We start from the raw sequence: 21941 nt of genomic DNA, 5'->3' as shown, positions 1-21941 counted from the left end.
TCATACTCAACTCGACTGAGAGGAAAGATACAGTCTGACAAGCCGCTGTTGATCCTTTGGAGCATTTTATTCCAGCAAGAGCATGACCCGTGCTGTTTCTATCACTGATTTTACCTGATTTCTCCACGTGTGGCGATTTAGATTTAGCGCAGGAGAGACAGCGACATGGAGACTTTTACAATACACGACATGCTCATAAATTCGACCGATTTAAACAAGATTTTATGCAACTTTGGGATCAAGAATATTTCGGAGTGCAAGAGTGAGCAGGACTCTTCACCCGAGCCGAAAGGTATTGGGGGTTTTTTCTCGACATTTTTCATCCAAGAGCGATAAAACAATAGTCATTATTTTTAGTCTATAACCTGTGTTATTAGTTTAACTTTGATTGCATGACTGCTAACAAATACAGATTTATGTTGTGCTGAAATTTGTTGTCTTTTAACTCAAAATGTATCCATTTGATTCAAGTTTATGCATAAAGAGCGAGGCTTTGGACATTTTTGCGCCAGTGTGCAGTACGCGTGTTCTAATCTATATAGCCTACTATATTTTGCCGTAGGCTATGTCCATAGAGACAAAGTCAAGTGTTCTGAACTGCAATTACAGGCTGTACTTAATTGGCATAGGCTGCAGAATTTAACGGCACAAACTGTATTATCAGAATTAGCGGTGATACTTTCTCATAAGCTTATAAACTCTCGCAATCCTATGATAACCTTTAAGGGGATACTATGACACTACAATATGGCAGAAAAAACTATAAGTCCCCGCAGGATTATTATAGGCTTTTAGTGATACCATAGGAGATAAAACGATATACTAAATCATGTATTATTAGACGTAGCTATATATATTTGGGAATATTATGGTGATTTTTGGTTATAGGGTGCAGATGAATCTAAGTACCTTGTAGAGGGGAGTGTGTGTGTGAGAGACAGAGAGAGAAAGAGAAAGAGAAAGAAAGAGGGAGAGACAGAAAGAGAAGTCTGACTGGTAGGGTGAGGTTTCCCAAATGAGTGATGACTGTCTTCTCTCCACCTGTTTCACTGTTTCAGTCAAAATGGTATTTAGGCAAAATGACCTAACCACACCTGTATGTCTGTCTCTGTGTCTCCTCTCACTGCTGATGTCGTCCTGCGTGTCTTCTTCTTCTTCTTCTTCCTCCTCTCAGACATCAACCAGACTGTGCGGATCTTCCTCTACAGCCTCATCTTCCTCCTCAGTGTCCTAGGCAACAGCCTCATCATCGCCGTGCTGGTGAGGAACCGGCGCATGAGGACCGTCACCAACCTGTTCCTGCTGTCCCTGGCCATCAGCGACCTGATGGTGTCCCTGGTCTGCATCCCCTTCACCCTCATCCCCAACCTCATGAGGGACTTTGTCTTCGGCACTGGCATGTGCAAGCTGGTCATGTACTTCATGGGTGAGTGAGTGGAGAGAAGTGCAGGTTTTTGAGTTCTGGGACAGCAAACTAGTAGATCCCAAAATCCTCTTTCATTGTGTTAACAGTCAGATAGAAGTTTAGAATAGAACTGAGCCTCCAAAATGGTTTTAGTTTCCTGCAAAAGTGACTGAGAGATTGAACAAACTTACCAGCCACAACTAAACTTTACCAAATTACACATAAGCATCAGAATAGCAGGTATCCTGTGTTATCCCCATATGGGCTCAGTGCAATATAGGGGTACCTGCCGTTCTGATGCTTATGTGAAATTGAGTGTAGTGTGATTATGTGTTTTATGTGCAATGTGATTGTGTGTTCACCCTGTGTATGATGTGTATTTCTTTTTTAAAACAGAGCTGCTATGATGCATAACAAATTTCAGAGAAATCTGACAATAAAGTCCTATCTTATTGTATTATATTGTATCATATAATATCGCATTGTATCGTATCGTAAATTTCCCACCCCAGTTGAGTTAAATGTGTAAAAGTTCAACATTGATGCTCAGTTGGCCACTAATTCAAGGTCATTTCAGATATCCCCAGAGACTTTTACCATCTTTTCCCTGCAGAAAAATGATTTATGTAACAGTTCAACTCTGCATCTCCAGGCTGAATAATTATTTTATGTTGTTTATTGCACTGGTAATTGTATTAATGTGTTGGAGCGAGGCCAAACGAAGTCATCTCAGGCCATGTCCTGCGCAGCGTTCGCATCCCTGTTCCTGTCTCCAGGAATGTAAACTGGTTAAATGATTCTAGGGATTTAATGAGCTTGAGCTATAAAATAAAAAAATAAAAAATCCTGGTCATAGTGTATGTGAGAGGAAAACAGTCAGTCTGTTGTTGAAAAGTCTCAGATTTACCTGAAGCACCCCACTCCCCCCCCCCCCCCCCCCCCCCCCCACAGAAATATCCGCAGCATCCGTCCAGAAAATTGACTGCTGGGTTAAGAGCTTTTCTATGTCTGGAAATCTGTGTGAATATGCTTCTGTTTTCCTTTTTTTTTGTATAAAGCCTATGTAATGGCTGTTAATGCCTATTACAGCGTAAACACAATTGGTGCTCAAAGTCGGGTCCTGGAACCCTAGGGTGCCCAGAAAAAATGACGGATGGCGTACTTTTATCGATATTTAATTTTGTCGTTTCATCCAATTATGGTTTCTTTGGGAACATCATTTTCATCCCCGCTGCTTCCTGTCGGTGTGTTTAGCTGTGCAGTGAGATCAGAGCGCTGTCATCCAGGGTGATTACCTCATTTGTCTATACGTAGGATAACCTGTTTATGCGTCTCTCCTCTAGGATCATACACCGCGATAGTTTGGGTGTATTTATAGGTCTTCTTGTTTGAGTTTGTTAACACTGAGCTGGTAGCAGAGTGGGTTTGTGACGGTCCCACAGTGCAGAATGTCCTCTGTCTTGACTCAGCAGTTAAATTCACCTTGACAAATCATTAATGTGCCATGCCATCACAAGTATTACAGTCAATAAAGTGACATGTTGCTAGGATGCCAACCACTGTAAGTGTTACAAAGCCCATAGCTGAGGGATAACATCTTCCCTCAATCTGGCAGAAAGCTGAAGCACAAATCATGCTCAGCCACTTAAGACCAAGCAGGCCTTAAAAAAAATCACCCAATTATTAAGAAATTACTGTTATTTCTATGGTTTGGTGTGGTCAAATCAATACAGTCAGACCTATACATTTGCAATGTAAACCGGTATTAAGTCTGGAGTTGCTCTGAACACAAGAATGACATACTGTCCGAGTTTTATACCCAGATATGCACCTTTATCTCCAGCCATCTTTTCCATCTTTCTGAATTGATTCTCTTTGCACTGAACAGTGATAGAAGTGTGATATGTATGTCATTGTGTAGAAATTTGAAAAAAGTTGACTAGTGAAACCCTCAATACCCATACCCACCCACCCATATTTTCCTTGTCCTAATAGGATGTTTACTAGATACATACATAGATTTTCAAACACATCTTCATGTATAATGGCTGTTGTAAGTGTCATAATTCATAAACTATTTCTCATTACCAAATCTAAGCACTAAGCCATGAGAGGCCGTGCTTCACAGGAAAGAGGAAAGTACAGGAGGTGTTCTGATTAATTATTATTATCATTAATATATATTTATTCATATACTTATATTTATAAGCACTGAGAAAACAAGGTACAGAGTTGTACCTTTTGTCACTGGGGCTGTACCTTGTTTTCTAACAGTGAATAAATAATATTATGATGATGATGATGATGATTATTATTATTATTCAAATGTTATTCTTCTGTCAAGCAATATAGAATATATAGTATATAGAATTTTCAAATGAACAGTTATGTGCTCACAGGCGTGTGTTTATCAGGTATTTTACAAGCGGTTTTGAACGTAACTCTATCTGTTGTCTAAGACATGAGTGACCTGGTCTGACTGCAGGTGTGTCAGTCAGTGTGTCCACCTTCAACCTGGTGGCCATCTCCCTGGAGCGCTACAGCGCCATCTGCAACCCGCTGACCTCCAGGACGTGGCAGACCAAGTCGCACGCCGTCAAGGTCATCTCCGCCACCTGGGTGGCGTCCTTCATCCTGATGCTGCCCTACCCCATCTCCAGCACCCTGAAGCCCTTCACCCGCCTCAACAACAGCACCGGCCACATGTGCCGTCTGGTCTGGCCCAATGATGTCATCCAGCAGTCCTGGTGAGCCGGCCCGGTGTCCCCTCAGGGTCTCGCTCAGATTGTCTGGTAGAGAAAGTGCCCAATCACCATTTCAGATGGCCCCTTATTGATTTTGCTGATGTCTGGTGCAGCTGGGGAGAGACGGCCACTTGGGGGAACCTGGGATGACACACGACAGTTCTGTTAATCCCAGCAGATCTGACCCTTAGAAATGAACACAAAACAATCAAATCTTCAATTAGTGATTGATCTTCTCTACTAGTAGGAAAAGCACCTAATAGTAAACACCTGATATTGATTTAGATTAGATACACTGAATGCTCATTTCCTTTCACTTATTCCTAAGAACTGCTTGGCCTGTCTCTTGCAGGTACGTGTCTCTGCTGTTGATGCTCTTCCTGATCCCTGGGATAGTGATGATGACGGCCTACGGTCTCATCTCTGTGGAGCTGTACCGGGGCATCAAGTTTGAGCTGACCAGTAGGAAATCCAGCAGAGGTATGAATAGGAAACACAGCAACTGGGCCAGTGCAAAATTTTCTGCGTAGTTTGGCGTATAAGTGGGTGACTTCGTACTAAATTGCCTTTTCGGAAACCCAGCCCTGACCTTTTTGGAAGGTCTACCATTCATAGGTCTTATCTGACACACATGGCTCTATCTAAGGCTTTCTACTTCTGTATTTTTGCATTCTGTGGATAAAATTGTATCCATCCATTCTTGGCTTATAATATAATAATAGTATTAATAGTATTCTCATGCTCCATCCCCTCACAGAGAGGCAACCCAGCACCGGCAGCATCAAGCCAGGTGACAGCGATGGCTGCTACCTCCAGCCGTCCAAGAAGAAGAGCATGACAGTGAGTACAGGTAGCATTTCCAACTCCAGCAGCAAGGCCAAGCTGGGCCGCGTTAGCAGCAACAACTCCACGGCCAACCTGATGGCCAAGAAGCGCGTCATCCGCATGCTCCTGGTCATCGTCTTCCTCTTCTTCCTGTGCTGGACTCCCGTGTTTGTGGTGAACGCGTGGCAGGCGTTCGACCGCCGCTCCGCCTACCGCCTGACGGGGGCGCCCATCTCCTTCATCCACCTGCTGTCCTACACCTCGGCCTGCGTCAACCCCATCATTTACTGCTTCATGAACAAGCGCTTCCGCCAGGGCATCCTGGCCACCTTCACCTGCTGCGGCGGTGGCGGCGGCACGGGCGCCGGCTTCAGCAGGTCGGCCGGAAGCGGGATGGCCAGAGGCGAGGGGGCCATGGTGAGAGCGCGGCCGAAGAGCACCGAGCAGAACGGCCACGCCCAGCCGAGCGGAGGCAGCACGCGCTTCACGTACAGCGGCATCCGTGCGTCGGCCTGGAGCGAGTTGACTTGAACCGGATTGATGATGTATGTAAGAGCGCCAAGTCGAGTGCAAAGACTCCAAGAGGAGCTGTGGTGTGTTGTACCATCTTGTTTGTATGTAAGGCCCTCGAAGCGCTTGTAGGACTAGCTTACGGCCAAATACGCTGCTTTAGCTTGGAGTGTGACATGACATCGGTACAATAGTTAATGACCGTGCTGCAGAAGTGGTGTAGCTACATTCAGTGCTTTCACAGCCCTGCAACACAAACAGATTTCATGTAGCCTCCAGAGGTGGGGACTCGAGTCACATGACTTGGACTCAAGTCAGACTCGAGTCATAATTTTAATTGCTTGAGACTTGACTTAATGCATGAAGAGAAGACTTGAGACTTGACTTGTACTTTGATGACTTGAAAAGGTTTCTAGAGTCTTGACAAAAGATCTTGTGTTTGTGTAAATGACTTAGATTGAAAGTTATGAGATTTATTCCACCAGACAACCAAATTTTTGTGCCTCAAGACTTGAGACTGACTTGGGACAAAGCAAAGTTGACTTGGTCACACCTCTGGTAGCCTCTTTCTGCTGTTCCTGAAGCTTGCAGCATCCAAGCTGTCTCTGTCAAATGCCTGATCAGCACTCAGAGCCTTGTAAGATCTCAAGTCTGACTTAGCGAGGAACTGTCCTTTTCTTCATGGAGCGGAATATCTGTCCGTGCACTTCATAATTCTTCACTCACTCTCTCTCTAGACACGTTCTAGTAGTTGTTCCTCTGCCACAGTCACTGGTCACTGCGTAGGCAATCTGTAACTATGTACAGAGACTAAAATAGTCCTTGCACACAATTCATAGCGGTTGTTTTAATCTCCCTGGAGTACCAGGTGGGTGGGGTTTGCCACATAGGACTCCACAATGAGTGCCAGAAAGTTTAGACTACATGAAAGTCAGTTTAAATTACTTCTGTGTGATCCTCAACTTTGCTTCGACTATAAGAATCGTCCCGGTGTGGTAAACCCCACCCATCTGGTGCTCCAAGAAGGTAAAGACAAACGCTACAGATTATTTGCAAAAGCTTCTGGTGGTATGCCTCACTTCTTTAAGATGCCATGGTAGACAAATTCAATCATGTTTGTAAATAGACATTCATTATCCGTCTTCAGCGGCCTCTGCCTATCACACTGTACCTTAACCTTGTTCCGTAGCTTCAAAACAATCCTCTAGCGCAAACACTTCTGTTCTCGCCCTTGACCCAGTGTGTTCATGGTTGTACTGTGTGTGCTATGGGAAATGGAGAAGCCTTATCACTCGGTGGGACTTTTGACACCTGCTTCCCCTCTTCAAAGAACAAATTCCCAGCATTACCTGTCCGTCTCAGCTGCTTTCCATCGATTCATATTGTTAAACACAGCAGCTAATGTAGCAATTTGTTTTCATTTTGTTTCCTTGTTGCAATGTAATTATATGACCTTACTGTTGCTCCGTAAATCGTTACTTATGTTTGAAACAAAATGGAAAACTCATCTTTTGTGTTACTGTATGATAATGTAACTACTTTGACCACAGTCTGTCAGTTGAACCTGTGGGCCAGTGTGTTCACAGACGTTCAGCTCATACTATGCTATCCTGTCACGCATCAAAAGTCATCTGTTGAAGGGAGAAGCTGCATAATCTCAGTCGTTTTGCTGGTTTGTCATATACAGCTGAAAGTGTCCTGAAAATGCTCTTATACTAACAAACAGTATTGTGTTCTCTTGGTAATGTATACACCCACAGCCCATCCACATAGCCCATCGATGAATAATCAACATCTGGTTGCCCAAATAAAGACCTTTACTTGAGTGTCCGATGTGCAACTGCTCCTACAAAGACTTAGGCAGAGCAACCTGGTGCTTTTAACGGCTTTAATAAGAGTGGATCTAAAGGACAGAGGGCATTAGCTCCCAGTCAGAGAGGGGGACTCCGCTGGGATTTCTTCCCAGGGATAAGAGCTCCATTTGGGCTCGGTGGAAGCCTGACGCACCACCCGCCTCATCCGTCACCTGAGGGGCACAGTATGAAAATGGCTCAGCTAAATGTTCAAAAATACAAGTAGATTTGTGTAGTAGGTGTCAATGCTTCACTGAAGGGAGAAGGTCACAAATCTGGATCTTTCATGTTCCAGTTATACTCAACTTAAACCAGAATGATCTTGACCGGAGTAATCTGCAAAAAGCTGTAAGTTACCTGCATATGCTTCTGAATGACACAAATTAAAAAAACGTACACAAAGTGAGATTTTATATCACTTTTTTATTTCTCATTTTTTATGCCAATATTGCAAGTTTTTTTCTTGTTTTTTTTTCTTTTAATGACATACAGATTTGAGCATGATCTGGAGCTGCAATATGTACAAAAAACAAACTATCGTATGTTATCAAAAAACCGTCCCCTTGTTTTGACGTTATTGCTAAATGTTACAAACGGCACAGGTTTCTACCATCAGCAACCCTTTGAGCACTGAGTATACTACCACAATGACACCTCTGCTTACCATTACTAGGATAATACACAGATACAGTGAGAGTGAAAGATAGTGAAAGGACATGTGAAGAAGAGGGGAAAATGACAACAAAAAAGTGATCCGACTGTAGCGAAGCTAAGCATTACAAGCTGCATGTACAGGAGGGGGGGGGGGAAGTGAGAAAATTCCAAACGTACACACATAGACATGAAGGAAGAGTGAGGATGAAATGTGTGAGAGAAAAAGAAAGGTTAGCGCTCTGTAGTGCAAACAGCCAAATAGTCTTAAGGAGAAGTAAGGCTGAGTGCGACAGAGAAGGGCTCCACACTCCTTTTTATTTGTTTAAAGCTGCCTCTCACTCTGCCCTGTTTTGTTTAGCAGTGCATGAAAACTACATTATAAAAGACATTTGGCATATTAGAGGATACATACATTGTTCAGAGCTCATTATAAAAAAAACAAACAAACACGAGAACAGCTGCTTTTGGAAGAGTAAAACAAATATTATGACCGGACGCACACACAAAAAAAGAGAAAGAAACCAGTTAAGTACAGATATTTTGTAAAAGCATCGCAAATGCTAATGAGATGGCGTTTTTTTTTTTTCCCCCATTTCTCTGAAAGCTTTGCTGCCAGGTTAATACAGCGTGCGTTTACGAAGGCATGTAACATTTGTCGACCCCTTTAACAGATCATCCCCTTTAGAAGTGAGACGTGGAGAAGAAGCATGTCCTCCCCTTTCTCTTAAACACTCCAGACACGTTTAAGAGAAAAACGCTAAACTGTAAACTGTGAAACCAGCTCGGATTGTCAAAGGGACGCATTTTGAAAAATACTCACATCTCCCTCTCTGTTCGAGCACGTGCGGCGCTCTGTTCAGACTCGCACAGGCATGAGTGATGAAGAGGAGCCTGAAGAGGCAACTGAGCATGTAAACAAAACCAAAAAATATTCCAAGCTGGAGGAGTAGGGGGGGGGTAGGGTGTGTGTGGGGGGGGGTGATGCTAATATAGAGGCTATGTTAAAACTCATATAGGATTTAGAGCTCACCCTAGTAGACATAGAAAAACACTCAAGTTAAAAATCTACAGTAAGATTTGGTGACCTCCATCCTGCAGAGTAAAGGGTTCAGGTTGACCCGCAGCGTATCACAGAAGATCAACGTTCACATCAGCGTGAAGAAGCGCAAATTGGTTTCGATGCTACAACACCCACCATAGCACCTGTTTCTTTGACAACAGTTCCAGGACAGACAGGGAGCGGCCTTTTAAAAATACACTCCCAGGCCAAACTAGGCAGCACGGGCAATAATGCACTTATTTTTCTTTTTTGACACTGAATAAGACAAGGGGAGACTTTGTACCAATAATTTAAAAAATATCAATATTACAATATAAAACATTTAACATCAATAATGACGGACAGGAAGGGGGGGGGGGGGGGGAGAGGGGTGGCGAAATGGGGGCATAACTTAAATTTTTCTTTTTTTTTTTTTTTACATTGAAGGGGTGCAAGCGAATCCTTTTTGTTCCTTGCCTATTTCAAGGGTTTGTGATAAAAGTCAAAAATACTTCATTATGCAGACATTCAAGTTACAGTGTCGTAGTTGTTGTTGTTTCCCCGGAAGCGTATACAGCTGTACTGTAATACTAAGATCAAAAGTATTGCCTTTGAATGTTTGTCCACAATTATGAGACAGCGGGAGAGAATAATCACTTTGTTTTTGTCCATATGGATCGTGGTGGAAGACAGCAGAACCCAATGAATCTCAAGTAAATTTGTCTGAGAGCAACATGAGCAGTTGGAACACACTTTGAAATGGAGCGAGTCTGACTCTATATTCCATTATAGCGACTATATAGCGAGACATGACAGTCACACACCTTAAAAACACACACTCGCGCACACACACACACGCGCGCACACACACACTTGCTGGCTGGTGAACTAGTGGTCAGGCAGACAAAACGATGACACAAAAAGAAATGACCTGTACAATATTGCTGTATGTTTGGAAATGCACATCTTCGATAATACACACATATAGAAGGCCTTTATACTTCTACAGGAGACTCGATCGCCATGAACACGGACAAGTGCCACTACTCTCGGACAGTGAGTTCACAATGTACACACACTTGTTTCTGCAAAGTGAAAACCACAGGAGATTTCAAAAGGCTAAGAAGGCTGAGAAGAGCTTACAGCGCTCGCGAGACATTGTACCAAAAGTGAAGGGCGCCGCGCACCGCAAGATAATAAAAAGACGGGGGGGTTATTGTACTTATACACCAAAATGAAGGCCAAGAGATCCTTCAGAAGGCTGCTTCGTATGACAAGGTGGTTTTGGAGCCGCGGCGTGACGATGGATTTACGGCTGGTATGAGGTCAAATAGACATGAGCTCCTGTGATGAGAAGCGAGGCAATAGCTGTTTTTTTTTTTGTTTGTTTTTTTTTGTGCCACACACAGGTTCTTCCAAGGTGAGTAAACAGGAGATATTTTGCAAAAAAGCAAGTAAGTGAAGTACTTTTGAAACTAAAGTTATCGGTAAGGCCACATCAAATTGGAAGTGTCTGTCTTGAACGCACGGATGCGCTTTTGGAAACACCGTTGAAGTCGAATGCCACCAGAACTACAGCACACACACTGGAAGACACCTATAGGCGCGGTTTAGAGAGAATAATGACAGGTTTCACTACATCATTTGATACGGTAAGTGACCAAATAGAGCAACATGATTTTGAGAACAGATATGTGATATTAGATATGTGATTCTTTTGACTGCGTACACAGTAATAATATACAGTACTAAGGCTATCCTCTTAAGTCAATGACTACGCTTATTACATACTTGTGAAAATGACAAACTGACTATTTTCGTAACCGTGGAAGTCTAGTTTTTGACGTATTCTGCAAACGTTCCTATGGCTCCATGTGAGATGTACTGACGTGTATACTTTCCAAAGGAGACATAGCGCACATAGAGTATTGCAGGCAAGGCAGAGGCGTTGCTTAAAGCTTTTCTTTTTAAAGACTTCATAAAAACCAATGATAAAAAATAGGCCCTCTGAGGTTATTCCCCAATTAAAAAAAAACAACAACCTTCGGTTATGTAAATAAAAACAACCCAGACTTCAGATTTTTTTCCCCAACAGAAGAAGCAACAGTATCCAAAAAAAAAAAAAAAGAAAAAAAAAAAAAAAGAAATGAAGTGTTCCATCCAAAGACTGAAAAAAGCAGGCATTTGTAGTAAGGTCGCAATAATATACAGGTTGGGATTTTGGACCTCAAGGGGAAAAAAAGCCCAAGCTCAGAGGAAGAATAGAAACTATTTGGTAACAAAAGTGTACTATATGTTTAATACAAAAAAGGTATGGAGAAAATGTACCTTTACTAAAGCTTATACAAGATCCTTGGTCCATAAAAACTGTTATCATCGTCACGTTTTATGTGTGTCCCTCTGCATCCTCGCGCTCCCTCCAACAACAATACATCCAGCCCCCTTTCAGATACCACAAACTAATGCAAAATAAAAAATAAAAAATAAAACAAAAAGGAATAATAAACCAAGGGGTGGGAGGGCGGGGGGTGGGGGGGGGGAAGCAGGGCGGCGCAAAAAATATACTTTTTCTTTAAACACAATTTTTGTACACGGTGGATGTATTGTTGTCGTGGTTTCCGTTCTCGCAGCCGTGAAAAAGGTGCTGGTGCTCTGAACCGGCAGGAACTCACTCATTCCCAACACCAGAACTGGACAGGCAGGTCCCTTAAGAAACCACTGCAGAGGGCGTGCGTGTGTCAAGGAGCACTTTCTCTTATTCCCGTCGGCTGACAACGTGTGATGTCACTCCTCCTTCAAATTTCCCCCTGCATTTGCTCCTCTGTCCCACCAATTTTCTTTTTTTTTTTCCATTTCAGCTTCTTTAAATCCAAAATTAATATGCAGCACTTTAGAGAGAGTCAGTTTTTGTTTTGTTTTGTTTTTTTTCCCATAGTCTTTATATACCTTCTGGTATATTTTGCTCTCAAGGCGTATTGTATTGTGTGGCGACTGCGTGCGTTAGGAGACCACAGCCGCGGCGGTGGAGGAGGACGTGACGCCGGCGTTGGAGGTGCTGTTGGGGCCGTAGACGCCGGGGCCGGCCTCCTGGCTGTTGTTGTTGCTGAGCAGGCTGGCGTTGCCGGCCCGCAGGATGGCCCCGGCGGCGTTGCAGTGCGGCCGCGGCCCGGGCTCCGGCGTGTAGGTGAAGGTCAGTGTGGTGGAGTAGATGATGCCGTCGTTCCTCACCAGCGTGACGGGCACCTGGACGGGCTGCCGCACCCAGCGCCAGCCCTCGCGGAAGGCCGAGATGTCGGGCACCACGCACAGCATGCTCTCCCCGCACCTGCAGAGTGAGTGTGTGTGTGTGTGTGTGTGTGTGTGTGTTTGGGGAGGATGTGGAGGGGAAAGAAACACCATATATAAGGACGGCTGTTTGAGTTGTATATTCTGCTTTTGTCAGTGAAACAATTTAGGGTCATTGATATGAAATGTTGCACAAACACTTGTCACCTTTGTCCTCAACTTGAAGAGTTTTGTTAATAATGATATATCCACCATTTGAAAAAGTGACACCTAATCTTACACAGTGGCACAAAATGAAAACTAATTATGGTACTTTGGGAAGAGCCACTTGATGTCGTTAAAGTACTTTCAACAGGTACTTGAAGTCCTTGATTGAAAAGGTTTGATTGAAACACTTTTAAAAACTAGATCCGCTATATTTTATAAATGATAATGATAGATTTGACATTTCTTTCCAAAAATGAATGCGTTTTCAGGTTTTTTCTCTACACTTCTACAAATCTTCCTTTATTGCAGAAGTGCCACCTCAAACAGGGGAGTTAAAAGGGATCCAGCTTGGGCAAACATATATCATGTAAATAAATCTAATACTAATTTGTGGACACTTCTCTGATCACAAACAAGAACCTGAATCTATCATAAAAAAGTGTATTTTTATACTTAATGAAAACATGCCATTGCACGCTTCTGTAATATAAAGCTCAGATAGGCCTGCATTGTCCCGACACAGTCTATCAGTCAGTTCAGGACAATGGGAGACAACATGCATGTGGACAAATCTGCAGGTGACACGTGCCAAAACATTTCAGTCACAGTTTGTCTCGGTGGGATTTGAAAACCTTGCGGTGTCCCACACTGCGTACAGCGTGTCGTCTGGGAGGTCCCACTGTTTAGCTGACAGTGGTCATCGGGGTCTTTCATGTCTTTCACCATGTCTATGACTTAATCCTGCTTGGGCGGCACTGATAAACACAGGAAACCTAATCTGTCTATAAAGCGGAACATGAAATACTTAAGCCAGCGGTCGTTTTCAAGAGTGTCTTTTGAACATCACGGTACCTGAGCTATTAAATCAGTTTGTGGCTCACTCAAAGCTAATTAACCACTGCACAGCTTTGATGTGGACGACTATTACACAACCTGATGGGACCTTTTTTTTTTTTTTTAATTGACTCAAGTGCTTTTAGCAGTGGATAAAAGGACCAGACAGAATCTGGGTGGGGGGTTCTTGCCAAAGTTCTGAGGAGCTTGGTGTATATTTCATGCATGATTCATTCACAGTACGAGCAAAAGAGTGCATTTCACAGATAATTCATGTTTGAGCATTTTTTAGGCCAGGATGATTTTAGCTAAATTACAATACCAAGTTATTCATACTTCCATTACATCCATTCAATTTAAAACATATCCTTTTGTATGACTTTGGAGAGGCAAAACGTGGGATTTTATCACTAATATATCTGTCAAATTAGTTGTAATGATACTTTTCAATGCTAATAGGAAAAAAGGGACAAACGCTAGCCCCAGTGATTTGTTTGGTTCTTTGATCTCAGTTTGAGTGTTGCCCAAAAATAATGGAAAAATCCCCTCAGGTAGACTGGTAAATTAAAAGCAGGAGGAAGGGAAAATAATACTGAGAGAACCAGGACTGTAGAACATAATGCCAACGGTTGCATCACACTTCATTCAGTATCAATATATCATAATATACTTAGATAAAAGCCTATACAGATGACTGCTAAGAAAAAGAAAAAAGAAGCAAAGGCGCACCTGTACATGGTCTCAGCCTCGACGTCTCCGAACCAGACCCGCAGATTTGGAGTGAAGTTCTGTCCTGTCAGCTCCAGCATGGCCACGTCCCCACCACCATTTAGCTGCACGCAAAAACAGGACAATCTAGTTACCTCACTGATATAAAAGGGTAAAATCTATGCTGTGACACTTGATAATTGCGACCTTTACTTAGTAGTGGCAAAGACAATTTCTGGAATTTAACAAAAGACTATGAGGGCCGATGAGCGAGGGATTTGGATCAGGAAGGAATAGAGAAACTGAAATCTCCTTTTGGAAATGAATAGGGGGGGTTGTGTGTCCAAAAAATCCTGAAATAATGTGAAAAATCCCATCCTTGCGTGCTTGTCTCTTCGGTGCGTACCTGTAAGCTCTCTACCACAGGCACGGGGGTGACAGGCGCGTGGACAGGGCCCATGCCCTCGTAGAAAGTGTATTCGGCCTTGTCTGTGCTGATGATTGTCCAGGAGGCGCCGTCGTTGATCATCTCCTTGTTTGGTTCCTTTGGGCATGGAGTGGCCTAGCAAGGAGGGGGAGGAAGGGAGGGCACGCAGTGTTACACATCGAGGGCAGAGATAAGCACCAATAATTATGCCAAATCAAGACTGTAGTAAGTTTATGACGTTGCAAAGAAAAATGTGCATGTTAGTGTATGATGTGTGTAGTCAGAAGCCTTAGGATCAAACCACATACCTACTCTGTCTCTCATTTTGCTTTGAAACAGTCTAAATAAACAAAAATATTGAAGGTGAGTGGACCCACTCTTATTTCATAAGGGAAAACAAAGTATTTTTTCGTGGGTGGAGTATCCCTTTCAGTGCTGCACAGGTTGAATGCAGCCTGTGGGTTGCCAGCTGCCCACCACTAACCTCAAGGTTAAAACAAATCTCATCAGCACTCCAATTGTATGACACCCGATAAATGTGACCCAACGAGATGTCAGTGCTGTACAGCTGAACTCAAATCCACTTTTGATTCAGTCCACTCAAGCTGCAAACAGAAATCCCTGTTTATATGCTAAAGTAATCCTTCTCAACCATCCGTTAATAGAATGGATAGGATAAACTTTAACTGAGAATGAATTGACCTCAACCCTGGCGTCCCTGCAGCTAGACTACAAGTGGACATTGAGCAGATTCTGAGGATTGTAGTTGAGGCACTGACTTGAAACTGGATGATCCTTTCTTGGGAAAGGCACAGGTACATGCGTTCTGTGTCCTTCAGGTAGAAGGCACACTTGTGGAGCTGGGAGACCGGGTCGTCTGCGTCCAGCAGCGCTGTCTGCTTGTCCACTTTACGGATGATCTGAGAGAGACGGAGAGACAAAGAGAGAGAGAGGGAGAGCTATTATTAGCCGACTCGAAGGTGGATGGATGAATGGAGCGAAGGGAAAGGGGGGAAGAAGCTGAAACAAGGGAGGAAGGGAAAAGGAAAGAAAAAGGGGAAGAAGAAAGGAAGAAAACGGGGCGAGAACAAAGAAAAAGGAAGGACAGAAAAACAAGGAAGTCACATGTGATTCGGAAGAAAGTTAGAAAGAAAGGAAGGTGGGAAGAAGAAAGGAAGGAAGGAAACGAGGATGGTAGGGCGGAAGGAGAGAGGGAGGAAGGGGGCATGAAGCTCAGTAGTTGTTGGCAGCTCCCAGGTGTGAATACACATAACTGTATGAATTTAGGAAGGTGCTGCTGATAAAAAGCGACGCTCTCAGGAAATCCGTCCTTGGATAAATAAAGTTCCAACAAAGCAAACAGCAAGCAACAAAGCAAAGCACCAAGGATAATAAGATAACTGCTGCTTGTGTTATGCTCAATACCACCCATTATATAACGCTTATTTATATGTTATTTTCCTTTGTTTTACTCCATTACCTGCTACTGTGATAACCCAATTTCCCCACATCATCATTAAAGTTTCATCTAATCTAATGCAGTCTAGTCTCATTGCGTCTGTTACCAGTCTCGGCAGGGCCATGCCGGTGACGGAGCACACCAGCTTGACCGTCTGGCCGTAGTGGATGTAGCCGTCTCTCACAGTGAACTCTTCTCCTTCCGACTCCTCGTCATCCACTTGAGACACACAGAAAAAAGAGAGAGGCTGTCAAACTCCCATAGGCTCTGCGTTTTCCAGATACTCAAAACCCCATATGTTACTGGACTTAGACACACGATCAGTCTATCACTTCCTTTGTCTATAATCAATCAACTGTTTTACTGGCTGGTTACACTTAACAATGAACAGAGAGAGAAGACGGAGAGTGTAAGTGCAGTCTAAATGACTGAGTGAGTGTGTGTTTGTGTGTGTTCAATGTGCGTTTCATTCCGTTCAGGCTCTGCAAGTCAAACGACATGTCATTAAGGAAGGGTGGGGACTTGAGTCACATGACTTGGACTCGAAACACAATTTCAATTGCTTGAGACTTGACTTGATGCTTGAAGAGAAGACTTGAGACTTGACTTGACTTGGGTTCTGGTGACTTGGGACTTGACTTTGACTTGTACTTTGATGAGTTGAAAACGTTTCTAAATTCTTGACTGAAGATCTTGTAAATATGTAAATGACTTAGATTGAAATTTATGAGATTTGTTCCACCAGACAACTGAATTTAAATTCTGTTTTCTGAATTTGTATGGAATGATTGCATTTCTATTAAAACCATATTGCATTGAAAAGTCCTAGATTTGATGTTTTCTTTAAGATATTAAATTGATACTGGACTCTTGGTTTGTTCTGATTTGACTTTGAATCTTATGTAAATTTCTAATCTAATTTAGTGGATCCAAGTAAACCATTTAAAACGTGTTTGTATAGATGCAGAACTGCTGTAGTGGGTAGAGACTTACACAGGTGGATGTAGAAGGCGCCCCACTGCTGGGAGCTGGCGTGGAAGTTGCCCCCCTCCACATGCAGGTAGCGCGTGCTGACCGTTTGGGAGCGCAACCGGTTGAACAGTGCCACCTTGGTCCCTGATGCAATACACACTGTAGACGAACACAAACACGAATACAGACACACACACACACGCGCACAGACAAGTTACACAATGACAAAGGTCAACTGTGTTGACAATGTGATAAGGGGTGAGAAAATAGCCATGAAACAAATCTTACCAGACGAGGTGTTGTGTACACTACAGGTGTTCAGCATGCTCAAATGACAGTCACCAGCTGGTTACTAGCTACTGAGCAGACTACATTGCCCTCTAGTGGCAGCTGTTGGCACTAACAACACTTGCCAAACTGTAGCTGGATGACTAGTATACTTTTTAAAAGGCCAAATTCGTGACCTTCAGCATGTCGCTCACTGTTGACAGAACATTACCCCACTGCTGGCTTTGTTTATGCCTACATGGTGATTTTTATGTCTGAGCTATTTTTGTCTGAGCTGAAATCTAATGTCTGAGCTTTTGATAGAACGACTGACAGTATGTGGCAGTTACACATACATTTTACATGTATTTTGAGGCAGTATGTGTTGCCAACACTGATGTAATGATTGCAATCATTGGACTAAAACAGAACATGTGTTTTGACTTTAGTTCTAATAAAAATAACCCTCAGTTATTGATAGAGAAATACTAGAGACTTTAGTACCAATGTAGTGTGTGTGAACATCTGCATGCTGCATAATATTTTTACAGACTAGCAGAACTCACAATATCAGACTCCTAGGCACAGCTGACTCCACCAAAAGTGTACATACACACACACACACACACACACACTCACACATACACATGTACAACTCACAGTCAGCATTCTTGAGGGACTGCTTCTTTTTGGAGGGCTTGGAGATAACTTTGATCCTCTTGCTGAGGAAGACACCGATGTCAGCGCTGTTGCCGTAGAACATCTTGACAGACAGCATGAAGTGCTTTCTCTTGTCGGAGTCGGATATGTACAAGGTTTTGGCTGTGCAATAATTCTGGTGGTGGAGGGGTGGAGGTGAGGGGTGGAGCAGAGCAGAGAAAGAGATGGGAAACATTAGGATAGGATTTTTCTGATGCAAATGAACGACAGTTAATGAACAAATTATCTTACTGAAGGATATAGATACACAGAGAGACAGTGAATACAAGTCAGGAAAAAATACACTAGTGGGATACACACACATACCTAGCTCAGATTTCCAGCCAAATAATGGCTTTTTATCAAATCTAAACATCTAATGTGTATCTTTGTCAGCCTATCATGATGTTAATGACATTGACTTTTACATATTTGTCTGTCGCTGCTGTGAACAGAAAAATTGTAGGAATAATAACTCTGCAATGGTAAAAGGGATAAAGAGAGACTTCTAGCATTGCTCGTATCTATGGTAACTTCCAGTGAGTATCTGCATATCTTTGTGTGGAGATAAGTGTGTGTGTGTGTGTGTGTGTGTGTGTGTGTGTGTGTGTGTGTGTGTGTGTGTGTGTGTTGTACCTTTCCCTCTAAGTTAAGCTGCTGCATCTCTTGGTCGCTGTTGCCGATGCCGATGAAGGCGCAGGGCTGCGACTCCTGCTCTGAGCAGCCGTCTCGCTCCATCTGCTCCTTCTTTTTCTTCCAGCCGCTGCCCATCAGGTACACACAGGGAGGGGGGCAGAAGAACCTGGACACGTGAACATACATGACTCGTTAAGAGACGCGGGCTTGAAGGATGGGATACCCTCTGCCCCTCTTTCAATAGTTATCAGTGAAGTGCAACCGAGCAAGGCACTTAATTCCCAGTTGCTAAAGTGGAGAAACAGTGGCCAACAGTACAAGATTGTGGTTGTATTGGGCAGCTTCCACATGAAAAACTCTTGTGTATAAGCCTCATTTTTTCTGTAACAAATATCTCAGCCTGTTACTGTAAATATGAATATGTTTTTAATCAACTTGCCTTGTCAAATTAAGGTTAAAGAAAAAGCTGCATGATTGGCAAACGTGACGAGAATGTTTGGTGACCCAAGGTTGAACTTAGGTTTGATTTGACTTGAAAAAACACATTGACAGAGGAAACATATTCCTGAAAAGTGTATATGTTAAAGGACAGAACTGATGGATATGATTGCAATGCAATTCAGTCCAGACATAAACCACTAACAAAAAAACGTGTAATACCCCATACTGATGGTGGTCATATACTGGTCAGGGTGCATCTTTTAGTTTGCACCACTAGAGGGCAGAACTGCACCAAGCTACAAGCAGAGAGTCAAACTATCAACAGTCTACAATTTAACTAGACAGTTTCCCAATCTGTCAAGCTTAATTTAGCAGATGCTACTGTGATCAGTTCAGCATGGAAAATCTGTGCATAACAGGAGAAATATAAACCAGCATCACAAATAAAAAGGTACAAACAGGGTTTCTTCATATTTTCCATTTCAAAACGCCATACTTTTCCAATCCTTGATTCTTGTAATTTCTCGTGGAATGACACAACTAGATCAAACATGTAGTCATATATATAGAGAGAATGAACAGTCATATTTTTCAGTTGTTTTTACAGATTTCATTGCGCAATTTCTAAACTTTTCAAGACGTGGAAATTATCAAACTGTTTCACTTTCAGACTTCAACTTTCTAGATCTTATACAAATAGCAGGAATTCCTGATAAACCAAGAAAAAATATGACACTTGCATCTCACATCTCAGCCAGGAAAATGTGTCTTGTCAAGCGAGCGAAAAGCGAAAGAAAAAGAAAAAAAACCCAACCCATCAAATTTGAAAGAAATCCCCCACATTTCAAAAACACAAGTGTATACTTGTGTGTGTGTGTGTGCGTGTTGGGGGGGGGGCAAGTTGATGTGAAATCAACTCATTACTGAACTAGCACACTTCAAATGACTTTTTGTCTGTGTCAGTGTGGAACGGGAAAGTGACCCATTTCGCAACACCAGTCTCTGTCTCTGTGGGTGTTTGTCTACTTTCACCTCCTATTAAAAGGGAACAGAGACAGCTAGAAAGAGGGAGAGAGAGAGAGAGAGAGAGAGAGAGAGAGCACATTAAAACTGTCTACACACCCACTTCTTTTATTATGCTCCCTCGCTACAAAGTTAATCACAATACAAACACAGAAGCACCCGCAGGTGGCAGAGTGCACACAGACACACACCACATGGTTTTGTCTGTCCAAAGGATGTAAAACTGCTGATATGCACGTAGCGGTAGAATCCTTATACATGCGGAGTGATTTCTGCAGTCTAACGTTTACTGCGTGTCTTGCTCAGTCCCCTTTGCACAATGCGAATGAAAACGATAGCGATTCCGCCTGCGATACAGGAGAATTCCCGCGGGGGACTTGACTAGCAGTCGCACCCAAACACTTGTCATCTGTGATGCGGCAGGCTGGCGTATTGGTTACAGACACCGTCCTTCAACCTGACTGCTCGGGTTCAAGCCCTGTATCCGCAAGCATCCGCTATTCATGTTACGCTGATGGTTTCGTTGGAGCTTGGAAAGGCGAACTCCCGCACTAATAGCGATTAAAAGTGAATGTTTCACCACAAAAAAGTCATCACATAGAGCTTTAAGTGTCCTTTAGTGAAACACTGCTTCCCTACCAGCTGCAGGTGCATTGTTCTGTAGCTGAACCTGTAGCTATGAACTTAATATTTCCTCCGACTTGACTGGGAAGAATTCAGTGTATGGCGATGTGACTGTAAGCATCCAGTTACACATGAGGTATATCCATCCGCTTGCTGGAATCTCACCCAAATGTTAAACGCAGGGAATAAACAGAGATGAAGCAGATGAACTGCAGTCCAATTGTGTCATACACAGGACTGAAGCACTAAAGCCGGGAACTTGAGAGCAGATAATAGTTTTGGGGAATGGGCCTTAGAAGTAAAGCTCTGTTTTATTTGACTGTGTCTGGGAGTAGGAAAAAAAAACATAGTGTAGTTGTGTGTTATTCTAGGGTTTGTGTGTGTGTGTGTGTGGATGTGTTTGTGTGCACGTAGCCCAAGAGTGTTTGGCTGGCTCCCCTCGCTGCCCTTGACCTCACTGGTGTCACTTTAACTGGACGAGACGGGCCGACATCAGCTGAGGAATTCAGCTCAATCTCAACTTCTCTCCCTCCATCCTCCCCTCCTCTCTCTCTGAGGTGTCTCGGAGTTGGCCTGATTTACCAAGAGATAGGCCTGATGAGATCGCAAGCGGGGCTGCAGCTCGGCCAAGAAAACTGGGGGGGGGGAGGACGGAGGTAAGGAGAGTGTTAAAGAGAGAGAGAGTGAGAGAGGGAGGGACAAAGCTGGACAAAGTTTGAGAGAGAAAGAAAGAGACAAAGTTAGAGGAGAGAGTTATAGAAAGAGTTTGACAGAGAAAGAAAGAGTAGAGTTCAAGAGAGTAGGAGAGGGAAAATGTTGGAGACAGAGATAGAAAGAGAAAGTTGGGGAGTCAGTGAGTGACTTACTGAGTGAACTTGAGAGAGTTAGAGAGAGAGAGACAGAAAGAGAGCAAGAGAAGAGAAGGTCCACCATCCCATCTTTGAACTGTAGAGAATCTGCTGCATGCATTGCCTAACACTTACAGCGGAGCAAACCAGCAACTACCCACGCTCCCTACAAGTTAACCCATGTGTTTGTTTGGCCTGTCCTCAAAGTTGTCCCGTGAACCTTGGAGGCGCTTAAAAAGACCCGTACCCTCTCTCGCGCCTGAACCCCCAACACCTGAATCCTCCACGGCCTTCACCCGGACATATATGTGTGTGTTGTGTGTGTTTTTCATTCCCTCCTACTTCTACTCCTCGGCCTGATCCCCTTTGACTGACATACCTGTTCATAAATCCTTTCGATAGAGAAGAGTGGGCGGTCCACTCTCGCTTACCGAGACAGCAGGAATGCTGAGAGGGACACAGATTCACGACTCAGCACAGG

General features: G+C 43.3%; 2 protein-coding genes across 2 annotated transcripts in view; one reads left to right on the top strand and one right to left on the bottom strand.

Moving 5' to 3' along the window:
• Positions 1 to 7307, top strand: cckar (cholecystokinin A receptor). Its single transcript, XM_071908114.2, has 5 exons — positions 1 to 292; positions 1175 to 1426; positions 3891 to 4152; positions 4502 to 4629; positions 4907 to 7307. Exons 1-5 carry the CDS (start codon positions 166 to 168, stop codon positions 5503 to 5505), a joined length of 1368 nt encoding a protein of 455 aa, XP_071764215.2. The 5' UTR covers positions 1 to 165; the 3' UTR covers positions 5506 to 7307.
• Positions 7308 to 7740: 433 nt separating this feature from the next.
• The window catches only part of rbpjb (recombination signal binding protein for immunoglobulin kappa J region b), a 52220-nt gene continuing 38019 nt past the window's right edge, over positions 7741 to 21941 (bottom strand). The window contains exons 4-11 of the mRNA XM_071908113.2: positions 18525 to 18690; positions 17850 to 18024; positions 16944 to 17081; positions 16057 to 16169; positions 15271 to 15411; positions 14471 to 14626; positions 14086 to 14189; positions 7741 to 12355 (exon numbers count right to left, since the gene is read on the bottom strand). Of these exons, the coding sequence (XP_071764214.1) occupies positions 12031 to 12355; positions 14086 to 14189; positions 14471 to 14626; positions 15271 to 15411; positions 16057 to 16169; positions 16944 to 17081; positions 17850 to 18024; positions 18525 to 18690 (1318 nt within the window). The 3' untranslated portion in view covers positions 7741 to 12030. The remainder of the gene's footprint in view (positions 12356 to 14085; positions 14190 to 14470; positions 14627 to 15270; positions 15412 to 16056; positions 16170 to 16943; positions 17082 to 17849; positions 18025 to 18524; positions 18691 to 21941) is intronic.

This window comes from Centroberyx gerrardi, chromosome 23 (genome assembly GCF_048128805.1).
Source record: "Centroberyx gerrardi isolate f3 chromosome 23, fCenGer3.hap1.cur.20231027, whole genome shotgun sequence".
Classification (NCBI taxonomy): domain Eukaryota; kingdom Metazoa; phylum Chordata; class Actinopteri; order Beryciformes; family Berycidae; genus Centroberyx; species Centroberyx gerrardi.
Note: the sequence above shows the minus strand (reverse complement) of the source record. Positions and strands in the feature narration are given on the sequence as shown.

Bases quoted from the DNA above. Each gene is read 5' to 3' on its own strand.
- cckar (XM_071908114.2), top strand. From the start codon at position 166: ATGGAGACTTTTACAATACACGACATGCTCATAAATTCGACCGATTTA. The intron at 293-1,174 runs GTATTGGGGGTT...TCCTCCTCTCAG, and splicing joins CTCTTCACCCGAGCCGAAAG to ACATCAACCAGACTGTGCGG. The intron at 4,630-4,906 runs GTATGAATAGGA...ATCCCCTCACAG, and splicing joins CAGTAGGAAATCCAGCAGAG to AGAGGCAACCCAGCACCGGC.